The following is a 26141-nucleotide window of genomic DNA, read 5'->3' as shown; positions in this document are numbered from 1 at the left end:
GGTCGAGATACAGAAAGGAGTTCGAGTGAAATAAAAACGGTATCGTTTATAATAGGAATACCGTTCACTGGACAAAACAGGAGAAGGCAGAGCGGCCTTTGACAGGGTATGACACGATGGTCTTCAAAGGAAAATCATATCATGATATCACTGGAAGAATTCTTAATGTAATTAAATCCTTCTTAAGCAAGAGAAAAATCCAAGTTGTCCTCGACGATCGTACATCTAAACATTATGATATAAATGCGGGTGTAAAATGAAAAAGGTATCGTTAATGATAGGAAGCCATGGAGAATATTTCCGATAATATCCCCCCCCCTTTCCTCTACTGTGTGACTTTAAACTCGTACATATTTCAGAGTATTTAGTTTCTCTCCCACTGCAAGAATTTAGACACCAGGGTCGGAAAGTGGGATTGAGAGTCAGCATCACCGAGGAAGGACACTGTGATATGCAAAAACTGCTTCGGTAGGATCTTCGGCATTCTCCGAAAAAAAAAATCATCACAGAAAACCAATAGAAACTTTCCTCACAGATGGACACATATAAAGTACTAGCAGGAAAACCCGACGTTGCCCGGGATTGAATGATGATCATCGAATGTTTTACGCTCCCATATTTTTTATTATCATGCTTCCCCAACTGTACTGACATGCAGAAGTTCACGTGCAACGTGAACCGACATCTTGGTGCTCAACTCCCTACCCCTGATAGTAACCCCATACAACAAAGTGGCAATGTACCTTGTTTGTTTGGGGTGAAAATGCAATAAAAAACAAAAACAACAAAAAAAACCCTAACAATTCCAATGTTCTAAGAAAGGTTTTATTCTGAAAGAACATTACAGGACGTAGCAAGCATATCGCAGCCTTTATATTCTTTAAGTGTGTGATGATGATGGTTCCTAGGGTCTCTTGCACAGACACACGTTGGGGACGTTGATCCAGGTTGGAAATATTGACGAGGAACTCCGGCCCAATCTCTGGAAACGCCACCACTAGAAAAAGAGAAAACATTATTTAAAAAGAATTTTTGGTGATTGTGTCGCGGTGTCTATTCAGAACAAATATGAATGTGTGTTTTGTGTGAGACTTGAAAAAGGCTCGTACAATTGTGTCACGGTGTGTATTCAGAACAAATAAAAACAGAATCGAACATATGTTGTGTTGTTGGGGGACATATAAATCGAGATAGTGTAAATTTCGATAACATATTGTATTGACAGATGACAGGATATATTTATAAAAAGGGGGGATATTTATACTGAAGAAGAGACAATACTATATTCCGGGAGAGATATTTATACGGTACTTTTAACTCATCAGAGGGGAGAGTCATTATTGATGATGGTGATGAGGACACATAATACCTGGAGGGGGTGTTGCACAAAGTTTGTTTACAAGATGATAGACAAAAACACATTTACCTTTCAGTGGTAATGATTACACGAAGACAAACAGTTTACAAAATATAGCTGCTGATTCTTTATCATCCAGTTGGCTGAGTGTTGAATCAGGAATTCAAGCTTGTACAATTACATGGTCGCCTCTTCCCCCCTTCGCCTCCAAGAGTATCAGCTCCGACTCTGTCTTCTCTCTGACTGACTCAAATCCATCTCAATATATTGAAATTCCTACTTCTTTATGACGTCAGAGGCATGGTCAAACAATGTGACTCTCTCACGTTTCAAATTACACATGTGCTTTGCACATACATCCACACGCCTCTGGTAACAAAGAAATTCCTAAATGAATTGTTTCTTCATTTATAACCTATTTATTTCATCATTATTTCTAAACTGCATTGTTCATATCTAACTCTGACATAAATAATATTTAGTTCTTTTTTTACTCTTCTTACTGGGTTTGATTCTAACCTTTTCCAGATATCGTTTTCAAACTTATCTTGTTTGCTCTTTTAATTACTGGGGTCTATCCCATTTTACATAACACAAAAATGCAATCAATGTACATCTGTAGGCTTCCAGAGCTTCTCACAGTCTTCCACTACCCCCTGAAAACTTCTAGCATCTTCTGCAGCCTCTGAGACTACCCTTCTACAACCAGCGAATCTGGCTCCCTCCTGCCTTCCAACATTTCTTCTATCTATATAAGAGCCAGATACATCCAAGGATGGAATACTGTTGCCACATATGGGCAGGAGCTGCTAGAAAAGACTTGTCCTGCCTTGATAGGGTTCAAAATAGACTTCGTGGCCTGGTGGGAGATGTCCTTTTCTCTTCGCTGCAACCTCTATCTCACAGAAGAGATGTTGCGAGTTTGTCTCTGCTTTATCGTTATTTTCATGGAAAGTGTTCGACTGAGCTTCAATCTATGGTCCCCTTCGCCAAACTTTCACAAGAAACACTAGACTAGCTGAAAACATTATCAATAATTTTCCCCACTCTTTATCTGTGCCTAAACCTAAACATAGATTCCATGATCAAAGCTTCTTTCTTAGAACTGCACGCCTGTGGAATTGTCTTCCGTTTTCCTGCTTTCCAGCTGTCTATAATATGGTTGTCTTCAAGTCCAACGTGAACAAGTTTCTGATGAGCCGTTCCACTTAAGTTAACAAATTTACCGAACTTCTAATTTGCTCTTTTAATTACTTTTTACATAACACTAGAAAGGATTAATGAAATTAGAGATAAATAATAAAGGAAACGAATGCCAACACTCCAACTGTATTCTCTTTGCCTAACTCAAACCCATCTCAATATATTTGGAATTTCCGCTGAGTGTTGAATCAGGAATTCAAGCTTGTACGATTACATGGTCGCCTCTTCCCTCCTTCATCTCCAAGGGTATCAGCTCCGACTCTGTCTTCTCTCTGATTGACTCGAATCCATCTCAATATATTGGAATTCCTGCTTCTTTATGACGTCAGAGGCGTGGTCAAACAATGTGACTCCCTCACATGGTTCATCAAGAACTTGTTTATGTTGGACTTGAAGACGACAATATTGTATTCAGTTGGAAAGCAGAAAAATGAAACAGAGTTTCACGCTTCCTTTGTTATATTGAGTCAATAATCGCTTTAAGTCATCTAATTCCGCAATAGTACGGGCAAACTATCTATCTATCTATCTATCTATCTATCGCAATCTGTTTATATCTAGCTACCTATCTATCGATCTATCTATTAATCTACCTATCCATCGATCTATCTATTAATCTATCTATCTATCGCTCTCTCTCTCTCTCTATATATATATATTGTGTACAGAAAGTTGTTAGATGAAACAAGTCATTGATACCGTCGGTTTCAAGCCCGAACGAATATTATATATATTCGTATATTGGCTGAAGAGAGCTTGATAAGGATGCCTTAAACGGTCCTTATTATCGGGCTTGAAACCGACGGTACCAATGATTTGTCTCATCTAACAACTTTCTGTACACAAAATATAAATATGCTCTCATATTTCGGATTTTCCTTTTAATTGAGCACTCTGCTGGATTTCTTTTTTCCACAAAAACTAATATATATATATATATATATATTAGAAAACTACTAACACCCGAAAGTATCCTGTACCTCTATAAGGCAACCATTTGCCCATGTATGGAGTATTGCTGTCATATTTGGGCGAGTGCACCTGCTACTAGTCTCTTGCTCCTAGACAAGGTTCAAAAGAGAGTCGCAAATCTGATAGGCCCTAAACTGGCATCTAAGCTTCAGCCTCTGTCCCATTGACGAAACGTTGCATCCCTCTGCCTGTTCTACAAGTATTATAATGGTGAATGCTCTGATGAACTGCAAGCACTTGTGCCCCCACAACGTGAACACCCTCGACAGACCCAACAAGCTGCAAAATCCCACCCCCACGCTGTAGAGATCCCTAGATGTAAAAGATCTTTCTACTCCAGTAGTTTCTTCCCCAGAACTGCTAGACTTTGGAATTCCATTCCAGATCACTGCTTCCCCAACTGTACTGACATGCAAAAGTTGAAGTGCAACGTGAACCGACATCTTGCTGCCCAAATCCCTACACAGTACTCCTGTAGCTTATGTCCCTGATAGTAGCCCCCTACATCAAAGTGGCAATGTGCCTTGTTTGGGGTGAAAATGTAATTAAAAAAAAAAATATATAACTTACTACCTAGCTCTTTTTTTTTATAAAGGCATCACCACTTATCAAGGTCAAAAGGCCACTCGAGGATAAGGGTTAAAGAGTGTACAGTAGACAATTTGACAATTAAGTAACCATTAGTAATGAAAATTCGGTAAATTTGTTGTAAGTTTTATTTTATATATATATATATATATATATATATATATATATATATATATATTGCAGAAAGTTGTTAGATGAGACAAGTCATTGGTAACGTCGGTTTCAAGCCCGATAGTTAGGACCGTTTAAGATATCCTTATCAAACTCTCTTCAGCCAATATTCGTCAGGAATCATCACTAATCAAGGCCAATAGGCCACTCGAGGATAAGTGTTAAAGAGTGTACAGTAGAAATTGGACAATTAAGTAATCATTAGTAATGAAAATTTGGTAAATTCGTTAACTTATATGGGACGGCTCATCAAAAACTAGTTTACGTTAGACTTGAAGACATTTTATTGTAGTCAGCTGGAAAGCAGGAAAACAGAAGACAGTTCCACAGGCGTGCAGTTCTAAGAAAAGAGCTTTGTTTATGAAATCTATGTTTAGGTTTAGGGACAGATAAAGAATGGAGGTAATTATTGATAGTGGTTCCAGCTAGACGAGTGTTTTTCGTGAAAGATTTTTTTTTTTTACATGTGGCGAGGGGGGGACCATAGATTGAAGCTCAGTCGAACACTTGCCATGAAAATAACGATAAAGCATATATTATACATTTTTTTTTTTTACATGTCGCTACATAGTGTTTGCGGGTTATATGAAAAAGTCACGCATTAAAAACGTTAAAAATTATTACAAAAAAAATTCATTTATTTTAATCATCGAAACTCGAGAAATGCACGATTAAAATGTGTAACTATTGAATGAGTAAAATATCAAAATGGCTGTCACTTGCCATTTTCACAGACCAAGTACCTATTTACTATGCCTCCCCACGGGACAGGGTTAGACACCAGGATCGTTTTTTAACGTGGAGAAAAGGTACAAAAATAAAAAATTGTCTCAGTCGTGAAGGACTGATCCTCCACCGAAAAAGAACAAGAAATGGAAGTGCAGCATCTGAAGAACAGATACTCTACTCTGATCCTGGCCAAAAGGCTAAGTATTTCACAGACCAAGTAGCAGCCTTGACCTTGCGATTAAAAAACCACCTTCAATTTATGGTCCTCCCTCTTTAAAAACATTCACAATAAAAACGTCTAATTATGGTTTATCTCTCACGCTTTTCTCCCTCTCTCTCTCTCTCTCTCTCTCTCTCTCTCTCTACCTACCTACCTAAAACTAAAGGAAACTCCATGAACGAAGTTTGTTTCCAAGAACTGCTTATCTGTGGGACACAATACAGCAAGGCTACCTCCCAGCTGATTACGACATAGTCGTTTTCAAGTCCAATGTAAACAAATTCTTGTTAAACCGCCTTCTTTATTAATCAAAAGTTATCTCTCCATCCAGCTGACACTTATTGAAGCCTTGTCCTCGACTGGCATATGGGCCTTGATAAGTGATCAGATAATGTCGCTAAATATGGTTTGAAAATTTTTATATCAGAAACTTCATTACATGCGGAGTCATTTTGTGTAAATATTTAATTTATTTTATCGATAATTTAATTCAATTGTGTAAGAATCTAATATTGCAGCCACTTTAAAGTGACAAATAATTTAAACATCTTTTTAAAGTTTTCCTTTTTTTACATGGTAGTCACCACTTATCAAGGCCCGGAAGCCACTCGGGGATAAGTCTTATTGCGTGTACAGTAATCAATGGGATAATATTGTAGTAATCGTTAGTAATGGAGATTTGATAAAGTGTCTTCTTAAGGGGGCGGTTTATCAGGAATTTGTTTACGTTGGACTTGAAGATATCCAAGTTGTAGTCAGGTGAGAAACAAGCAAACGGAAGAGAGTTCCACAGGCGTGCAGTTCTAAGAAAGAAGCTTTGTTCATGGAATCTACGTTTTGATTTAGGCACAGATAAAGAGTGTGGAAAATTATTGACAGTGGTTTTAGCTAGACGGATGTTTATTGTGAAAGATTGGTGAGGGGGGGCAGAGATTGGAGCTCAGACGAGCACATGCCATGGAAATAATGATAAAACAAAGACAGGCTAGCAACGTCTCTTCTGTGGGAGAGAGGTTGCAGGGAAGAGAAAAGGGCATCCCCCACTAGGCTACGAAGTCTATTTTGTACTTTGTCAAGGTAGTTTTTTTAAATTATTTGTCATAAAAATTGTTTAAAAGTTGTCTAAATTATTTTCCATGTTCTTTTTTTTTGCATTTATTTTACATAAGTAAAAATAAAAATTGTTTAAATTATTTGTCATGTTTTTTTGTTTTTTTTGCATTCCGTTCCGTTTCATTGGATCTTGGTTTTGGATTGCAAGGTCAAGGCCGCTTCAGGCTTACGATATGCGACAATGGAATACGCATTATATGTGTAGCGGTCCTATATTAGTTAATTAGTATTTCCAATGGCAGAGAGGATGCAACACTGCGGCGATGGGACAGGGGCTAGAACTTTATAGATAGTGTAGGATCTATTATATTAGTAATAACTTTTAAAATAGTAGTTCTGATGCACCAGGTATTGTTCCGTGAGTATTTAGTTAACGCTGTTCTCAACTGTGGAGGAAATGTAGAAAATAACTGGTTTTATATAGTACGCACATTTTTCTTAAATTTGATATTTTTTATTGAGCGTGCTAGTGATTTGAACCTTTGTCCAACTGGGAGTCGACACATAAAACGGCTTTCAACAGATATAATGCTGTGTTTTATACTTTCTCTGTATATAACATGAGAAAACAAATAGAAATACAAGTAGAATCCAACATAATAGATGGTTAAAAAGACTAAAATAAAATAAAAATAAAGTGAGGCAGTGATTGAGGCTGAAGACAGGTATAATGAATAGATGTATTATGTAATCAAGTCACCTGAATTGATTTTTTTAGTATAAAGTTTTAAAATAAAGCTGTAGTGTTGTTTTTTCTTAAGGGCGACAATTTTCATCGTTCCGCCCTATATAATTATGTGTGTCAGAATTTTGAGGGGGAACTTTTTGACTTGAAGATAAAGTCTGTGTGTGTGTGTGTGTGTGTGTGTGTGCGTGTGTGTGTGTGTGTGCGTGTGTGCGTGCGTGTGTGCGTGTGTGTGTGTGTGCGTGTGTGTGTGTGTGTGCGTGTGTAATGAAGAAATCCAAGATAAAATAAACAAAAGTTTCAAAAAAGAAAAAATGTAAGTCTTTGAATTTTACGTTCAAGTGTCACGCTCATACATTAATTCCATAGCTAATATAACATACTGACCCAACGGGTCACTGGTAGTCTAGTAATATATTTATATATATATATATATATATATATATATATATATATATATATATTATATGTGTACTATATGTAGCCTCCTCATAACGGCCAAATGCATATTTGCTCTACAACAGTATTGAGCACTTTCTTCAGGTTTTTATTAATTACCATTTCTACTATATATATATATATATATATATATATATATATATATATATATTGTCATCCACATATGGTACTGTTTCGTTGTATCACAACTCATCAATGCGGCTAGACAAACACCTTTACCCAGCCGTGGATTGAACCTACAACCATCGCATTGACAGTCGGCGGCTCTCACCATTCGGCTACGAATCAGTGTTGTAAGTATTTCTCATAGAGTGTGTATTAAATTCACACCCTCCCGTCACACAGTGCTCGAACCATCAGCTTGTTTACAAACAAATTAATAGTGGGCTTCGCTCAGTCGCTTTTAAATATGCGTAATAATGTAACTTAACAGATTACAAAGATTTTCCCAAATCTCAGTACCCTGTATATCAAATTTCGAGTCTGTAGACTTAAAATGGACAGAGTTATTGCATAGGGAAATGTACACACAGACATGTTCACTTTTATAGATATAATATATATATATATATATATATATATATATATATATATATATATATATACGTTTTATTTTTTATTACCGTATCTTTCTGTTAAGTTACATTATTGTTTCAGCTACTCGGCCGTTTTTTTGGCCATCTGTAGCTTCCTCAAAATAAAAGTCTGAGGAAGCTACAGACGGCCAAAAAAACGGCCGGGTAGCTGAAACAATAATGTAACTTAACAGAAAGATACGGTAATAAAAATAAAACGAATATTTGCTCTACAACAGTATTGAGCACTTTCTTCAGGTTTTTATTAATTATCGTTTCTACTAAATATATATATATATATATATATATATATATATATATATACGTTTTATTTTTAATTAACGTATCTTTCTGTTAAGTTACAATATTGTTTCAGCTACTCGGCCGTTTTTTTGGCCGTCTGTAGCTTCCTCAGACTTATATAATGTAACTTAACAGAAAGATACGGTAATAAAAAATAAAACGCATATTTGCTCTACAACAGTATTGAGCACTTTCTTCAGTTTTTATTAATTACCATCTTCACTATATATATATATATATATATATATATATATATATATATATAAAGACAAAATCGTTCCACTCTGCATATGTCTAAGAGGAGTTTTGTGTTGCTGAATGCATATATAATTTTCTGGCTTGCATTTTTAAATCTAATATATAAAAGATAATATGTCTGTCTGTCTGTCTCCAAAACTATAAAAATCCTTTGACATTTTCACGCACAAATTTATTGAAAGAATATCATGGAAAAAATTGCCTTACGCACAAATTTATTGAAAGAATATCATGGAAAAAATTGCCTTACGCACAAATTTATTGAAAGAATATCATGGAAAAAATTGCCTTACGCACAAATTTATTGAAAGAATATCATGGAAAAAATTGCCTTACCTTTTCTGTGAACACCAAACTCTGCTACCAGTCGGATTCCATTCTTGGTTGCATGCCGGTAATTGATTCTTAGCGGCTTCCATTTTTTTCACCTCCTCCTTATATTCTTGGATTTGGTGATCAATTTTCTTCAAAACTTCCGTCGGTTGTCCACTGGAGTCGTAGAAACGTCCCAAAAGATAGCCTGAAATTTATACCGGACAAGATAAAGTATGTAAATTAATTGCCGTCTCTAATCGGGGACCCACTGTGGTGCACCTGGAGGAAGATTCACATGACTCCTCACATTGATTTAGTTTATATCTACATTGCATTGTAGAAAACATACTTTTTTTTTTTTTACATGGGGGTCGCCACTTATTAAGGCCCAAAGGCCACTCAGGGATAAGGGTTATTGCGTGTACAGTAATCAATGAGATAGTATTGTAGTAATCATTAGTATTGGGGGTTTTAATAAAGTGTCTTACTTAAGGGGGCAGTTTGTCAGGAGTTTGTTTATGTTGGACTTGAAGACGTCCAAGTTGTAGTCAGGTGGGAAACAGGCAAGTGGCAGAGAGTTCCACTGGCGTGCAGTTCTAAGAAAGAAGCTTTGTTCATGGAATCTACGTTTGGATTTAGGCACAGATAGAGAGTGGGGAAAATTATTGACAGTAGTTTTCAGCAAGACAGGCGTTTCTTGTGAAAGATTGGCGAGGGCGGACGAGAGATTGGAGCTCAGACGAGCACCTGCCATAGAAATAACGATAAAACAGACAGGCTCACAATGTCTCTTCTGTGGGAGAAAGGTTGCAGGGAAAAGAAAAGGGCATCCCCCACTAAACCACGAAGTCTATTTTGTACTCTGTCAAGGCAGGATAGGCTGTTTTTAGCAGCTCCTGCCCAGATGTGGACGCAGTACTCCATCCTTGGACGTGCTTGGCTTTTATAAAGATAGAGAATTGCATCAATAGTGAGATATCTTCTGGGGCGGTAGAAGGATCCCACCATTTTCCCAGCGTCTCTGGCAACAGATTAGATATACGTGTTCCATTTCAGATCAGGAGTAAAGGTCAAACCCAGAAGCTTGTCAAAACATGGAGCCTCCCCAAGACGAGAGCCATCCATTTCAATTGATGCCAGATAGGGATCAGAGCGTTGATGATGTAAAGATAGAAGCTTGGTTTTGGATACATTAAAAGTGACCAGCCACCTCTTCCCCCATTGTACCATGTGCTCAAGATCAAAGGAGAGAGAATTAGAGAGAATTTTGTCATTTACAGCCTTTGCTGTGTTGCCATAGGTGGTTGTGTCATCAGCATAGATGTCAACGAATGATTTAAGTATGTGTTTTGGGAGATCATTGATGTAGACCAGGAAGAGAGTTGGGCCCAGGATGGACCCCTGGGGGACTCCAGCATTAATACTGTGGGCCTCTGATTTCTGCCCATCAACCACTACTCTTATGAACCTATCAGAGAGAAATGATTTAATGATTGAGAAAACATTTCCAGTAATATGGTAGCTGGAAATCTTGTGAAGTAGGCCCTTATGCCATACCTTATCGAAGGTCTTCGATATGTCAAGAGCAATTGCCCTGGAAAGGAAACCTTTGTCAAGAGATTCACTAATCCTATGTGATATAACCGTTAGCACATCTGCTGTAGATCTTGACGAGCGGAAACCATATTGTGTGTCACTAAGAAGGTTGGTTCTGTTGAGGTGGTTGACTACTTCTTATTTAATATGGATTCCAACAACTTACTCATGACACAGGAGACTTATTGGTCTGTACTGAGAGGGAGATGATTTTCACCTGGATTCTTAAATACAGGGCATACTGATGAGGTTTTCCAGGGTGTTGGAAAGCACTTCTCCTTAAGACAGCACTTAAACAGTTTTGTAAGTATGAGGGAAAGTTCTGGTTGGAGCTTTTTCAGCACTATAACTGGAATGCCGTCAGGACCAGTTGCTTTACTGGAATCAAGGTTCTTGATTAGCTTGGCGACCTCATGCACAGATATTTGTATGTTGCATAGCGTGTTGTCTGTTATAGGAGGAAATACAAGGAGTTGATGGTCATTGTCGCATAGGGTAGTATTAGCTGCAAAGTTCTTGGCAAATAGTTTGGCCTTGTCTGATACTCAGGTCCATTGATGATAGTTGGGATAGAACGCACGCTTCTGTTCAAGATCCTGTTTGCTATTTGCCAGAACTGGTGGGAAGCAAGCCACTGCTCAGCTACTTTGGATTTAACAGACTGAGCATATAGCTCTCTTGCATGTTTTATTACTCTTTTACAGTGGTTGCTGGCAGTCCTGAAAGCAGCTTTAGTCTCAGTACATCTATTACGTTGGTAGTTATGGAAAAAATGACTTCTGTACGCGATGGCAGCAGCACATTCAAGGGAGAACCATGGCTGGCTGTTGGGTTTTTGTTGGAATTTTTTGGATGGTATAAATCTATAAATCGGTCTATGCCTACAATTAACCATTCGATCAGGTCTGATACTATAGAGGACACATTCTTTTTAAACATGGAATGCAGAGGTAGGTCAAATATGAATGTACAGAAGCTATCCCAGTCAGCCATAGAGTATCGATATACAGTACGGTGGAGAGGTACATCTGAAGACTTATTACATTTCATTTTTATCTTAACTGATACAACGGAGTGGTCAGAGGATCCCAGAGGAGATAGAATGGAACATGAAAACAGCTCAGGGGAAGTTGTGAGGAAAAGGTCTAGAAAGCTTGCATATTGACCGGGTGTATCGGGCACACGGGTGGGTTCGTGAACAATCTGAGTGAGGTCATAGGCAATGGCAAAATCATGACGAAACCTCCTCTCATCATACTTTTATATAATGGTTAGCATTAAAGTTTTTTTTTGTTTTTTTTACAAAGGAGTCACCACTTGTCAAGGCCCGGAAGCCACTCAAGGATAAGTAGTTACTTGGGCAATATTGTAGAAATCGTTAGTAGTTAAAATTTGGTAAATTGGATAACTTAAAGGGACGGCTCATCAAGAAATCAAGAATTTGTTTACGTTGGAATTAAACATGACTATATTGTAGTCAGCTTAGTCAGCAGGAAAGCAGACAAACGGAACAGAGTTCCTCAAGTGTGCAGTTCTAAGAAAGAAGCTTTGTTCATGGAATCTACGTTTAGGTTTAAGCACAGATAAAGAATGGGGGCAATGTCTCTTCTGTCGGAAAGAAGTTGCAGGGAAGAGAAAAGGGCATCCTCCACTCGGCTACAAAGTCTATTTTGAGCTCTGTCAAGGCAGGATAAGTCTTCTCGTAGCTCCTGCCCAGATGTGGCAAGAGTACTTCATCCTTGGACGTACCTGGCTCTTATACAGGTAGAGAATTGCATCAGCAGTGAGATATCTATTGGAACGGTAGAACAATCCCACCACGTTTCCAGTGACCTTGGCAACAGATTTGATGTACATGTTCCATTTCAGACCCACAAGCTTGTAAAAACATTGAGCCTCTCCAAGATGAAAACCATTCATTTCAGTTGATGCCAGACGGGGATCAGAGCGTTGATGGTAGAAACATAGAAGCTTGGTTTTCGATGCATTAAAATTAACCAGCCACCTCTTTCCCCATTGCACCATGTGCTCAAGATCAGAATCAGAGAGAAATAAAATGCAAGAGTCAATTATGATGATTCAATTGTGCTCTTAAGAGAAATGTTCATTTTTTAATGCGCCCCTGTTTTATTAAAGAACCTACTGTTGATTTTATACACAGGCCCCTTCTGCTTGTGCGGTGATAAAATTTTTCAAGCGCACTTGTGATGTTAGGCTGTATAAAGGTGTTAACTTTGGTTAAAATTTGACTGTTCTTTCTTTAATAAAATTTTTTCACTTATCGATTTTCGATACTTATCGGAGGCATCCCGATACAAAATATATCTTAGAACATTCCCAGGCACATAACGTAAATTTGTGTGAAATTTTTTTTTAGATTTAAAAAATAGCTCAGTCGTTTCGGTGTCCATAGGGAACAAACTCAGCTGCAGAGATAAAGTACCATCTATATATATAAACGGCAAAACGTGAGCGAGAGTTTTTGTATGTCCAGGAAAGGGCTTTTTTCGCCCGGGGTTCCCGGGTGGGTTTGTGGGGGGGGGGGCGGTTACTATCACTTAGAAGTGTTTATATATAATATCTAGGATTTGCGAACGCTCGTCGCATCTAGATTTATTTATGTCAACTTTAACACAATTCTTGCTATTTCGGCCCGTCTCGTGTTGATTCGGCTTTTTTGCATAAAAGCGACACTGATGTGAAACTTTAAACTTGGAAATACGATTAAAAAAAAAAAATAGCGCGGATCAGCAAGTGCACTAGCACCTATTTTTCATTGGTTGTCATTCAATTGGTGAGTCCCCCATTTATCTTTGCCTACCAATCACAAAGTGGTTGGAAACTATCGTATGCGTTACATCTAATTCAGAAACAAGTTCTCAAACAGTTGTGCGTGAAATGTGTCCAGAAAGCAAATGAACGTTTGGTCAATGTCGGTTTTCACCGTCATATCAGACAATTACTTTCATTTGGACATTCCCCTAATAAAAGAGGAGTTGGTTTTCCCCAACACGTTGGGGAAACAAAACCAGGAAAAGTTGGGTTAACAAGCTCAAAAGAACTATCCAACAGTAAAAAGATTTGACGCAACAGCAAAGATGTCACTTTTTTTTTCACGTTCTTTTCCTCCTTCGCGGTACGGGTTTGAGCCTGCGTGCCTGCCTACTTTTTTATTGTTTTGCTCAACATACACCTCCAAACAACCGAGCAACACCGGGCACCCATCAAATCATAAAATAATCACGTTTTATTTTAGTGTTTTCAGTTTTAAAGATAAAATTATGATTATAATAACGTTCATCATGTCTTTTTCTCAGTTGCTAGCATAATTGAGGTGCTGAATGTATATTTGGTCCATAGAAACTTACCAATTAATGGATACTTTTCATCGTAGAACGATGCCCAGTTTTGCAGCTCAAACAACTGCGATGATTTTAGCGATTCTATGTCGTCCGTTAAGCCCTTCTCTGTAAAATCGCCTGTCACAAATGCACGAGATGCGTCGATACCTGTAAGATACGAAAAAATGTTGATAATCACACAATTCCTTTATTAGTTCCTTTTTAAATTTGATCGTCGTTTTGCACTCGCTTTACTGCTTTTATTTTTCTTTTCTTTTTTTATACAGTAGTAAAAGAATGTTTTTTTTTTTTTTACACAGTGATCACCACTTATCAAGGCCCGGCCGGAAGCCACTCAGGGATAAGGGTTATTGCAAGTACATTACGTTAGTGTGGAGATTTGATGAAGTGTTTACTTAAGGGGGCGGTTCATTAGGAATTTGTTAACGTTGGACTTGAACACATCCAAGTTGTAGTCCGGTGGGAAGCAGGCAGACGGAACAGAGTTCCACAGGCGTGCGGTTCTAAGAAAGAAGCTTTGTTCATGGAATCTGCGTTTTGATTTAGGCACAGATATAGAGTGGGGGAAACTTTTGACAGTGGATTCAGCTAGACGGGTGTTTTTCGTGAAAGATTGGCGAGCGGGGACCAGGGATTGGAGTTCAGACGAGCACCTGCCATGAAAATAACTTCTGGAGCGGTAGAAGGATCCCACTATCTTTCCAGCGACCTTGGCAACAGACTTGATGTACGTGTTCCATTTTAGATCAGGAGTAAAGGTCAAACCCAGAAGCTTGTCAAAACACGGGGCCTCACCCAGACGAGAGCCATCCATCACAATTGATGCCAGATGGGGATCAGAGCGTTGATGATGTAAGGATAGGAGTTTGGTTTTGGATGCATTAAAGGTAACTAGCCACATCTTCCCCCACTGAACCACACGCTCGAGATCAGAGGAGAGAGAATCAGAGAGAACTTTGTCATTTCTTCTTCGTTTTTAAAGTCTTTACATGACGCTCAACCAATTATTTTGCACAATTAATTACATTCGTCCTGAGATATGCCCACTTTGTTCAATTTGAATGAAGTCTACTGACATTTTTCTTTTTTTTACCTTTTTGGACACTTCAAAGTCCTTTGTCGTCCCACGCAAAAAAGGGGTTGACTAATCAAATTGCATGATTCTGGCGCCATGCCGATGTGCTAAAAATAACTCAGACACCATCTAGACTGTCGAAAGGGTTGCGATGAGTCTAATCTAAATATAACTCTCATCACAAAGTTCAGATTTGTGTGGCGATATTATCAGATTAGTCACTTCAAAAGTATGTGGGAATTGAAATTCTAAGGCTAACTCGATTGTCGCTCTTTAACTCAGAGAGCAACCTGACGAAGGCCAGAGGAATTAGTTGGCCGAAACGTTGTGAATAAACAAACCAATAAAAAGATGAAAAACAATAAAGATGAGAATAGTAGTCCGAAATAAAAATAAAAATTAATATATATAATGCTCATCTCAAAAATGAATTCCAATTAAGGAATAATATATCTAGCTACGTCACTTCCTGTTTCTCATATCTGTGTCTCTTTCAAGCAGTCAAGATTAAACAAATACCGCTTTGGTGGCATCGGCCACCCAACAGCGCCTCTGACTAGCCTGTCAGCCTTTCGCAGCCATCAATCAATTACTCTCATTCTATCTATCTCTTTTCTTAATATTTCTCATGTATATTTATGTAAATAAATTGCATTTCTTTTGCTGATAATTACTCTTAGAAAGCAAGCACCTAAAAAGAAAAAAAAACCATGCAATCATATATATATATATATATATATATATATATATATATATATATATACATGCACGCCAAAAATAAAAATAGTTCTCTTTAAAGAAAAGAAAAAAAAAGGCTGTTTTATAACAATACTAATATATATATATATATATATATATATATATATATATATATATATATATATATATATATATATATATATATATATATATATTTATATTTAAAGTGATGGTTGTGTAGTTCCAACGAGAGAAAAAATGTATATTTAAAAGAGTGTAGCCATCAACAATTGTGGGTTTTTTTTAAAGGTTTTCATCATATTTTTATTTTAAAATATTTTTATAACGCGTTTCGAGCTTAGGGTGTGCTCTCTTCAGATATTTTCGTAAAAAGTTTTTCTTTAAAATGGGAGTTTGTAGAATTGCCTCCGCTGATATTAAATATGTTTTTCAGAGTGATGTTCAGACATTCTGTTGTTGTTCGTGTTCAGACATTCTGTCTCCAACTGTAAGTGTTCAGTGTCCGGTCAAAGTTGTTTTCAAAGAGTGTTTTTTAGTCCATATGGTGAAGGTTTTTATGGTTTTTTTAGGGTTCTTTTTTAAAGACTTTCTTTCCCCATGTATAGCATACACTAACACACAATCACACACGCATACATATACATTCATGTACATGTACACATGCACACGCACGCAGGCACACACACATACACACACGTACATACATAGAAATATATGAAGGAGCATACATATATACATATATACATACCCACCTACACACTCACACACGTACTCGCATACATCCACCGTTAACAATTATTTTTATTTTTTTATTTTATATATATATATATATATATATATATATATATATATATATATTATATATATATATATATATATATATTCCCTTCCAAAACACGCTTAATCATTCAGACATGTACACGCACCCACACACACACAAGTAAGATGGAGAATAGGTAGAAGACATATTTTTCGTCACTGGAATTGTTTTTCGTCGTCATTATGCGACCTTTTGCTTTTTCAATCCTTCTATCATTCAATACATTCATTCTCCATACACATGGAGACGGGATCGTCTATCACAGCAGCAGACCATCTTGTCCCCCATAACACGTATAACGACCAGTATTAAATACAATATTCGATTGAGGAACACCACTGCTTATTTACATTCGAGTTTATTAACTAAATTAATAATTAATTAATTAATTAATTAAATTTATTTATGAAATGTAAGAATTAAACTCCATTTCGTTTTTTTTTTTTGACTGCCTTGTAAGGGTTGGGGGCTCTGATTGTAAAAGGTAAAATTTGCTGCAAAGTTCTTAGTAAAGAGTTTGGCTTTGTCAGGTGTTGACGCAATGATGGTTGCGATATAGGACATGCCTTTGTTCAGCACCCTGTTTTTCTTTTCTCTTTTTTTTACATTGTAGTCACCACTTATCAAGGCCCGGAAGCCACTCGGGGATAAGGGTTATTGCGTATACAGTAATCAATGGGATAGTATCGTAGTAATCGTTAGTATTGAAGTTTTGATAAAGTGTCTTACTTAAGGGGGCGGTTTATCAGGAATGTGTTTACGTTGGACTTTAAGACATCCAAGTTGTAGTCAGGTGGGAAACAGGCAAACAGAACAGAGTTCCACAGGCGTGCAGTTCTAAGAAAGAAGCTTTGTTCATGGAATCTACGTTTTGATTTAGGCACAGATAAAGAGTGGGGGAAATTATTGACAGTGGTTTCAGCAAGACGAGTGTTTTTGTGAAAGATTGGCGAGGGGGGAATCAGAGATTGGAGCTCAGACGAGCACTTGCCATGGAAATAACGATAAAACAAGGACAAGCTCGCAACGTCTATCCTGTAGGAGAGAGGTTGCAGGGAAGAGAAAAGGGCACCCCCCACTAAGCCACGAAGTGTATTTTGTACTCTGTCAAGGCAGGATAGGCTGTTTTTAGCAGCTCCTGCCCAGATGTGGCAACAGTATTCCATCCTTGGACGTACTTGGCTTTTATATAGATAGAGAATTGCATCAGTAGTGAGATATCTTCTGGAGTGGTAGAAGGACCCTACCATTTTCCCAGCGACCGTGGCAACAGACTTGATGTACTTGTTCCACTTCAGGTCAGGAGTAAAGGTCAAACCCAGCGTTGATGATGTAAAGATAGTAGCTTGGTTTTGGATTCATTAAAGTAACCAGCCACGTCTTCCCCCATTGTACCACGCACTCAAGATCACAGGAGAGAGAATAAGAGAGAACTTTATCATTTTCGGCCTTTGATGTGTTGCCGTAGATGGTCGTGTCATCAGCATAGATGTCAACGAATTATTTAAGTATGTGTTTTGGGAAATCATTGATGTTGCCATACTTACAAAGCTGTTTGAATGTCGCCTTAAGGGGAACTGCTTTGGTAAACTTCATCAGTCGGTCCAGTATTTAAAAAATCTGGAGATTGACTATCTACTTCTCAGTACAGACCAATCAGTGTGTTATAAGTAAGTTGCTTGAATCTGTGTTAAATCACCTCAAAAAAAGGTAACCTGCTAACTTTAATATTAAGGCTTTTGATAGGGTGTAGAGGACTAGGATATATAAATCCTAATCCCGTTACAAAAGAAAATAATGAAACGAATGGAATGAAGGAAACAAAAACTCAATTGCTGGATAAGATAAACGTGTCGTTTATTTACTGTTGAAGAATGAATGTTTTAGGTGTAACACATGTTCATGTTCGCGCGGGTGTCACCATCGTTTGTTGCGGGACTGGTGGTGTAGAAAGAAAAAGGAAATGTATGTTCATCTCACGTTCGGGTCACTATCATTTGTCCGCGCGTGGGAAGAGAAGTGAGTAATGTAGTGAAACGAGAAATGGCAGTCCATCGTGTAGACAAAGAAAAGGATAGAGGGTTGACATCAGTTAAACTGTGTGCCATGTTAGAAGTCAGCTACGTAGTGGTGTTCTCTGGGACAAGTTGTATATATAGAGAGAGAAAGAATGAGAATGTCAATCCAGTTCATGGAGAGAGAAAGCGTATAAAGTGTACGTATGATCTGTTAGATTTTTGTACCACATAGTAGCAAGTGGCGTGAGGTACGCGCGTGCGCGCGCCTGCCGAAACGGCGGTGGCTGGTGCGCCGACCACTCACCCCGGAAAACGAGTTGAGAAAGAAAGATGCTGCTTATTGCTCTTGCTTTTATAATTGTTTCCGGTGGTCTTTTGTGCATGCGTGGATTTCCTTTGAAAGAGGAAGTGACGCTGTCTTTGTGTGCGTACGTGTGCGCGTGTGTGAGTACATGTGTGTACGTTAGCGTGTGCGTGTATATACATGTGTATGTGAGTGTATATACGCGAACGTGAATATATGTACGTGTGTAGACGTACGCGCATATGTGAATGACAAGTAATATAGAGATGTGAACGCGTGTTTTTGTGTGAGACTAGAAAAGGCTCGCGCAAGGGTATGGTATAAAGGTCTACTTCACAAGATTTCTAAGTACAGAAGAGCTGGAAATGTCCGCTCAGTTATTAAATCCTTTCTCTTTGATAGGTTTATAAGAGCACAGTCATCGATGGACAGAAATCAGAAGCTCATAGTATCAATGTTGGCATCCCTCAGGGTTCCATCATCTCCTTCTTTTCTTCATCAATGATCTCCCAAATCATATTCATAGACATTTATGTGGATGACACAGCCAACAATGACACGTTGATTCTCTCTCTTCTCACCTTTAGCTTGTAGTCCAATTTTAATCAAAGTTAACATCTTCATACAGCCTAACATCACAAGTGCATTTAAAAATGAACACATATCTAAAGTAATGGCAGAAACACTAGAGGATGACCTCCAATCAGTAGTGGAATGGGGACAAAAATGGATGGTCATGTTCAATGCCGCCAAGACTAAACTGGTTTCATTCAATAATTACAAGAAACCTTCTCTACCACCTATAGCAATGGCCAACGACTCTTTATCTGAGAGTACGTCTTTCAAGCTCTTTGGCCTAACGTTCACAGGAAACATGAATTGGAACAATTACACCGAGGGCATTGAAGGTGGGCTCTCTCTGCCGTGCTAGAAAACTACTAACACCAGAAAATATCCTGTACCTCTATAAGGCCACCATTCGCCCATGTATGGAGTATTGCTGTCATATTTGGGCTGGTGCATCGGCTACTAGTCTCTCGCTCCTTGACAGGGTTCAAAAGAGAGTTGCAAATCTGATAGGCCCTAAACTGGCATCTAAGCTTAAGCCTCTGTCCCATCGACGAAACGTTGCATCCCTCTACCTGTTCTACAAGTATTATAATGGTGAATGCTCTGATGAACTGCAAGCACTTGTGCCCCCACGACGTGAACACCCTCGACAGACTCGACAGGCTGCAAAATCCCACCCCCACACTGTAGAGATCCCTAGATGTAAAAGATCTTTTTACTCCAATAGTTTCTTCCCCAGAACAGCTAGACTTTGGAATTCCATTCCAGGTCCCTTCTTCTCCAACTGTACTGACATGCATAAGTTCAAGTGTAACGTGAACCAACATCTTGCTGCCCAAATCCCTACATAGTACCTCGGTAGATGTTTCCCCTGATAGTAGCCCCCTACACCAAAGTGGCAATGTGCCTTGTTTGGGGTGAAAATGTAATAAAAAAAAATTTTTTTATTAAAGGCAGCAATTGCTGTGGATTACTATCCCATCACGGTTTACCTGATGAAGGCCAGAGGAATAATTGGGTGAAACGTTGTGAAAAACAACTAGACCGTGAAGATAATAGTCCAAATAATTTTAAAAAAAAATTATTACTGAATTTGTCATATTTTGGGGGTTCGTTTTGTTTATGAAATTGTTAGGTGAAAGTACAGAATGGTCTCATACAAAAATATAATCCTCCCTCCCACCCAAAAAATTAATTAAATTTTATGTTTTCAATGTAATTCTCTCCCACCCCGCCCCCAAAAAAATTTGAATTTGTCGTTTTTCCGCCTTTCCGCCCCCCCCCCCCCTGAATCAACAAACTTGAAAAAATGCTAGGGGTGACATATCTCGTTGAACACTAATGGACAAAAAATGGGTGCTCATTTTATGTTAAATTTATATAGGAAAATGATCCCCACTCTAAAATGATAATTTAAAAAAAATTATTTTTTTATTTCTTCTTTCATATTATTTTAAAAGGCTGGTTAAACACAGGCAAAGAAAAACAAAATTAAATTTACATTTTTTTTTTTTTTTAGGGGGTTAAATGACGTAAAAAATTTTTTTAGGGGGTTAAATGTCGTAAAAAATTTCTCTGTAATTCTCCCCCCCCCCACACAATTTGTCATGTTTTGCCGCCCTCCCGACCCCTCCCTCACTCACTAGACTTGGTAGGGATGGCATGTCTCGTTGGACGCTAGGTAACCAAGAAGTGGGTGCTCATTTTACGTTAAATTTATATAGGAAAGTGATCCCCCTCTAAAATGTTAATTATTATTTTTTTTTTTAAATTTCTTCTTTCAAATTATTTTTAAAGGCAGTTTAAACGTACTAGGTAAAAAAAAAAGTAGAATTTCTCTTTTCAAGAGGTTAAATGACGCTGGATCACGTTGTATAAATTTACCCCCCCCCTTCTCTCCCAAATAACAAATTTGAATTTATCATGGTTTGCCGTATCCCCCCCCCCCACAATCACCAAAATTGAAAAAATGCTAGGGGTGGCATATAGCAGTGTCAGAAATTTCGTGAAAACTATTGAATAATTCCACCCGCTATCTTTCGAAGCTTATAACTCCTCGAAAAATGTAATTTAAGCCCTAATTTTTTTTTTTTTTTTCAATTAAAGGAGCAAAGACCAAGGTTTTATTAAAAACAAAAACCAAAAAAAAAAACAAACAACGTGGGTTTTTTTTTTTTTTTTAAGTTTTAAACTTCGGACTTTACTAAAACACTACTTTTTTTTTTTGTTTTAAATTTGAATATATTATTTATTGATCTTTTATCTTCAATTTGTGATTTATAAAACTTTGGTAGATAAATTAATTATTTACTTTTTAATAGACATTTGAAAATGGGGGGGGCGTGAATTAAAAAAAAAACGTTTGTCTAAAATATTATATTCGGTTTATTGGAAAGAGCATAAAATTTCACATTGACCCTGAAAATATCGTAAAAATTGAATCAATAGAAAAATTTTGATAGATTTTTAAAGTTTAAAAATTGAAAAATATTGAACTCGTAAAATTCAATTAATTTCATTGCTGTTTTTTTTAAATAAAAAATAGTATTTCTATTACTTTTTATACAACTTTAATAGTTTATTGTGGAAGTATAATCCATAAAGAAAATAAACAACCCACTTTTAAAACAGAAATTACGAGATTTTTATATTTTATTTGCAGTTTCGTGTTAGGGGTGTCAAAAATTCCTACAAAAATTCTGATACACCTAGTCGTGCGTGGATGGACGTCAACTAAGGCTCTTAATTGATTATTGTCAACATTCGATGGACAGCCATCGCGCTCATCACTTTCAAGACTCTTGTCGCCACCACAAAATTTCTTAAACCACCACTGTGCTGAGTGTTCATAAGCGGTTCTTGGGCCAAATGTTTTGTTGATATTGCAAGATGTTTCAGCAGCTTTTTGGCCTAGCTTGAATTGAAATAAGAAAATTGTGAATTTGATTTTTTTCCGTCTTAATGATACGACATAATTGTTTTAAAACGATTGTAATTTAAGCGATTAGATAGCGCGGAACAACGATATATAAAGTAAAGGTATTTCACTGAAAATTCATTTGAAAATACATCATTTGGTAAATGTGTAGTTTAGCGGTGTAAATTATTTGACAAACCAAAATTTATAAAAAACACTATTTATTTTGATATAAAACGCATTATTAGACACGTGTTAGGGGTGTCAAAAATTCCTACAAACATTCTGATACACCTAGGCAGCATATCTCGTTGGATGCTAGGTGGCCAAGAAGCAGCTCATTTTACGTTAAATTTATATAGGAAAGTGATCCCCCTTCTAAAATGTTAATTTCTTCTTTTATATTATTTCTAAAGGCCGTTTAAACGTATTAGCCAAAAAATAAAAAAAGTAGATTTTCATTTTTTTTTTTTTATGGTATTAAACGCCGCTGGGTCACATCGTAAAAAATACCAGAAATTTTTTAGATATTTTTATTTTTTGTTATTTATTTATTTTTCACAGTTTTTCTTACATTTACTCGCACGTTTTGGTACTTCTACAGTTTATTGACGAAAATGGAGACGCCATTTTTTTCGCGCACCTGTCGTAAAAACTCCAAGGGAGAAATCAGTATTTTAAACTATGGCCGAAGTTAGAAATAAATAACAAAAAAAGATTAAACTAGATATTAATTACTTCCGCAAAGTAAAGAAAATGAAAGAAAACATATATCCGTAATTGTTTACTTGGAAATGTTTCGATTTAATTAATGAAAACGGGAAAGTATTTTTGACACTTTGTTTCATCACGACATCAAAAATGAAAATATCGAAAATCTTGTCCCAATAATGTAGAAGCCTCATAAAACAAAAATGGTGTTAGAAACACACCCAATAAATGTTACATAAAAAAAAATAAAATAAAATAACTTATCTTGCCTTTGGTAACATTTATTTGTTATATATTTGTTGTTGTTTTTTTTGTTGTTGTTTTTTTTTTTCAAGAAATAAATATATAACAAATAATTACTTTTTCGACAACTTTTTTCGTACATCTGTGGATTGTAAAACAAACCCGAATCTCTCTCTCTCTCTCTCTCTCTCTCTCTCTCTCTCTCTCTCTCTCTCTCTCTCTCCTTCTTTTCTCTCTCTCTCTCTCTCTCTCTCTTTCTTTCTCTTTCTTTCTCTTTCTCTCTCCTTCTTTCTCTCCTCTCTTTCTTTCTTTCCTTCTTTCTCCCCCTCTATCTCTTTTTTCTCTCTTATTCTCTCTCTCTTACTCTTCCTCTCCCTCCCTCTCTCTTTCTCCACCTCTTTCTCTTTTTTCTCTCTCTTTATCTTTCTCTCTCTCTTTTTCTATTTTCTTTCTCTCTCTCTTTCTCTCTCTCTTTCTCCCTCTCTTTCTCTTTTTTCTCTTATCCTCTCTCTCTCTCTCTTTCTCTTTTCTCTCTCTCTCTCTCTTTCTCCCCCTCTCTTTCTTTTTTCTCTCTCTCTTATTTTCTCTCTCTTCTCCTCTCTCTTTTTATCCCCCTCTTTCTCTCTTTCTCACTCTCTCTCTCTTTCTCTTTTTTCTCTCTTCTCCTCCCTCCCTCCGTCTCTCTCTCTCTCTCTCTCTCTCTCTCTCTCTCTCTCAACGCTGAAAAACACGTATACGTTTTTTTTTTTTTCTCATCATTCTGCTTACCTGCGAAAATACTGTACGCCTCACCTGGGCCGTAGTGTTTGCGTCCTTTACTTACATTGTAAACCCGACCTAAGATGGCCAAATAAATGGGCTTTTTCTTCTCCTTGTCTCCTTTATACTTAGAAAGTTCTAATTTCGTAAATATTTTCAGCGCTAATTGGTCGTGTCCATCTTTCTCTGTGGTCCGTCTGTCCGCTGGCTTTTCGTGCGCGGGGGTCAAAGTCAACAACCCCCGAAAAATGTCTCGAATTCGAGAGACCCAATCCTTAACAAGTGCGTGGTTTTGAGGGGCCCATTTTGAGGGGTGATTGCCCGGAATCATGAGCAAATAACCGAAAACAACGGTGATTAGAATACATAAAATAATTGTTTTAGATAACATTTCATGTAAAACGCGGGCACTTGTTTTTTTTTTTTTTTTTTTTTGTACTAGTTTTCCCTCCTCGAAAAGAAAGTACTTAACTTTTTTCTTTTTTTTTTTTTTTTTTTTTTCGTTTTGACTACAAAGCTACGAACACGTATAGTATATACTCTAGATTGGGTTTCTCGGCGAATTATGACATGGAAATAGTTTGGGGACAAAAAACAAAAAAAAAAAAAAAAAAAGTAAACGTGGCGGGGTTTGAATCCCTTTCCCTGACCTGTGAAAAAACAAAAAAAAAAAAAAAAAAAAAAAAAAAACTTAGAAAACCTTTAAAAGTACCGATCAAAAGAACTATTTTTAACTCGATTTATAGGACACGTAAATATCTCACCTATTTGCATTCAAACCTAAAAAAAGTATTAAATAAGTTTTCGTGTGAATTTGTATTTTAAGGACATCAACTGCCCCCCCCCCGGGGACATTTGATCAATTTTTACTTTCCACCTAAACAATAACCTTTAAAATGGCGACTCATCTAGGTTTTCGGGCATGATGAAAACGACTATCGCATTTAAATTTGGTGCAAACAAGTAGTTTTCTGGATATTAAACAATGTAATTCCTTATGTTATCACTGGTGGCCATTTTGTATGCGTCAAAAATATGCAAGCGCTTGAACTTACAAAATGGCTACCAGTGCTAATATAAGGAATTACATTGCTTAATATCCAGAAAAACCACTTGTTCGTGGCAACTTTAAATGCGATATTCGTTTTTAGCATACTAGAAAACCTACAGGGGTCGTCATTTTAAAGATGATTGTTACGGTGGAAAGAAAGTAGAAATTCACCGGACATTGTTTTTAATGAGGAAAATTTGCAAATCCTTGAAAACAAGGAACACGCACACAAATAAAAAAAACTGTCACAGACCCAATTTTTAACCCTCCCCCAGCGCCTGGACAGAGGCAAAGTTAGACAAAAGGTCAGTTTTTAATGTGGAGAAAATGTAGCTCTCCCTAAAAGAGGCACTTCACGATTGGGACAAAGTAAAAATTGTCTTAGTCTAGCGCAGGTGTCTCCAAAGTTTTCGAACAGGGGTCCATATTGCTGACATTTTCGAACGGGGTCAATATTGGTGATATTTTCGAACAGAGGTTCATTGTTGAGATTTTCGAATGGGGGGGGGGTCCATATTGCTGATATTTTCAAACAGAGGTTCATTGTTGAGATTTTCGAATGGGGTCCATATTGCTGACATTTTCGAACAGAGGTTCATTGTTGAGATTTTCAAATGGGGTCCATATTGCTGACATTTTCAAACAGAGGTTCATAGCTGAGATTTTCAAATGGGGTTCATATTGCTGACATTTTCGAACAGAGGTTCATAACTGAGATTTTCGAATGGGGTCCATATTGCTGACATTTTCGAACAGAGGTTCATAGCTGGGATTTTCGAATGGGGTCCATATTGCTGACATTTTCGAACAGAGGTTCATAGCTGAGATTTCCAAATGGGGTCCATATTGCTGACATTTTCGAACAGAGGTTCATAGCTGAGATTTTCAAATGGGGTTCATATTGCTGACATTTTCGAACAGAGGTTCATAGCTGAGATTTTCAAATGGGGTTCATATTGCTGACATTTTCGAACAGAGGTTCATAACTGAGATTTTCGAATGGGGTCCATATTGCTGACATTTTCGAACAGAGGTTCATAGCTGGGA

General features: G+C 37.2%; 1 protein-coding gene across 2 annotated transcripts; it reads right to left on the bottom strand.

Annotated features, from left to right (window-relative positions):
* Positions 1–809: 809 nt before the first annotated feature.
* Positions 810–24507, bottom strand: LOC145271349 (neuferricin-like). 2 transcript variants are annotated; one of them, XM_080126896.1, is made up of 4 exons: positions 24053–24507; positions 13913–14053; positions 8970–9153; positions 810–997 (listed from the first exon to the last, which is right to left on the bottom strand). In XM_080126896.1, the coding sequence occupies exons 1-4, from the start codon at positions 24432–24434 to the stop codon at positions 826–828; spliced, it is 879 nt and encodes a 292-aa protein (XP_079983022.1). In that variant the 5' UTR covers positions 24435–24507; the 3' UTR covers positions 810–825. The 2 variants fall into 2 exon arrangements, with proteins under 2 accessions (XP_079983022.1, XP_079983023.1); XM_080126897.1 differs by lacking the exon at positions 24053–24507 and adding an exon at positions 23402–23505.
* Positions 24508–26141: the final 1634 nt, after the last annotated feature.

The sequence above is a fragment of the Euprymna scolopes genome, chromosome 46, assembly GCF_053919585.1.
Source record: "Euprymna scolopes isolate OS-2025 chromosome 46, ASM5391958v1, whole genome shotgun sequence".
NCBI lineage: Eukaryota > Metazoa > Mollusca > Cephalopoda > Sepiida > Sepiolidae > Euprymna > Euprymna scolopes.
This window is presented reverse-complemented; position numbering and strand designations above follow the sequence as displayed.

What these genes read in the sequence shown, in the direction of transcription:
- LOC145271349 (XM_080126896.1), bottom strand. Translation starts at nt 24,434, where the DNA reads ATGTTATCTAAAACAATTATTTTATGTATTCTAATCACCGTTGTTTTC. An exon ending in GGCGTACAGTATTTTCGCAG is followed by an intron (nt 14,054 to 24,052) that starts GTAAGCAGAATG and finishes CGTATCTTACAG; the next exon opens with GTATCGACGCATCTCGTGCA. An exon ending in GTTTGGTGTTCACAGAAAAG is followed by an intron (nt 998 to 8,969) that starts GTAAGGCAATTT and finishes CTCTTTTTCTAG; the next exon opens with TGGTGGCGTTTCCAGAGATT.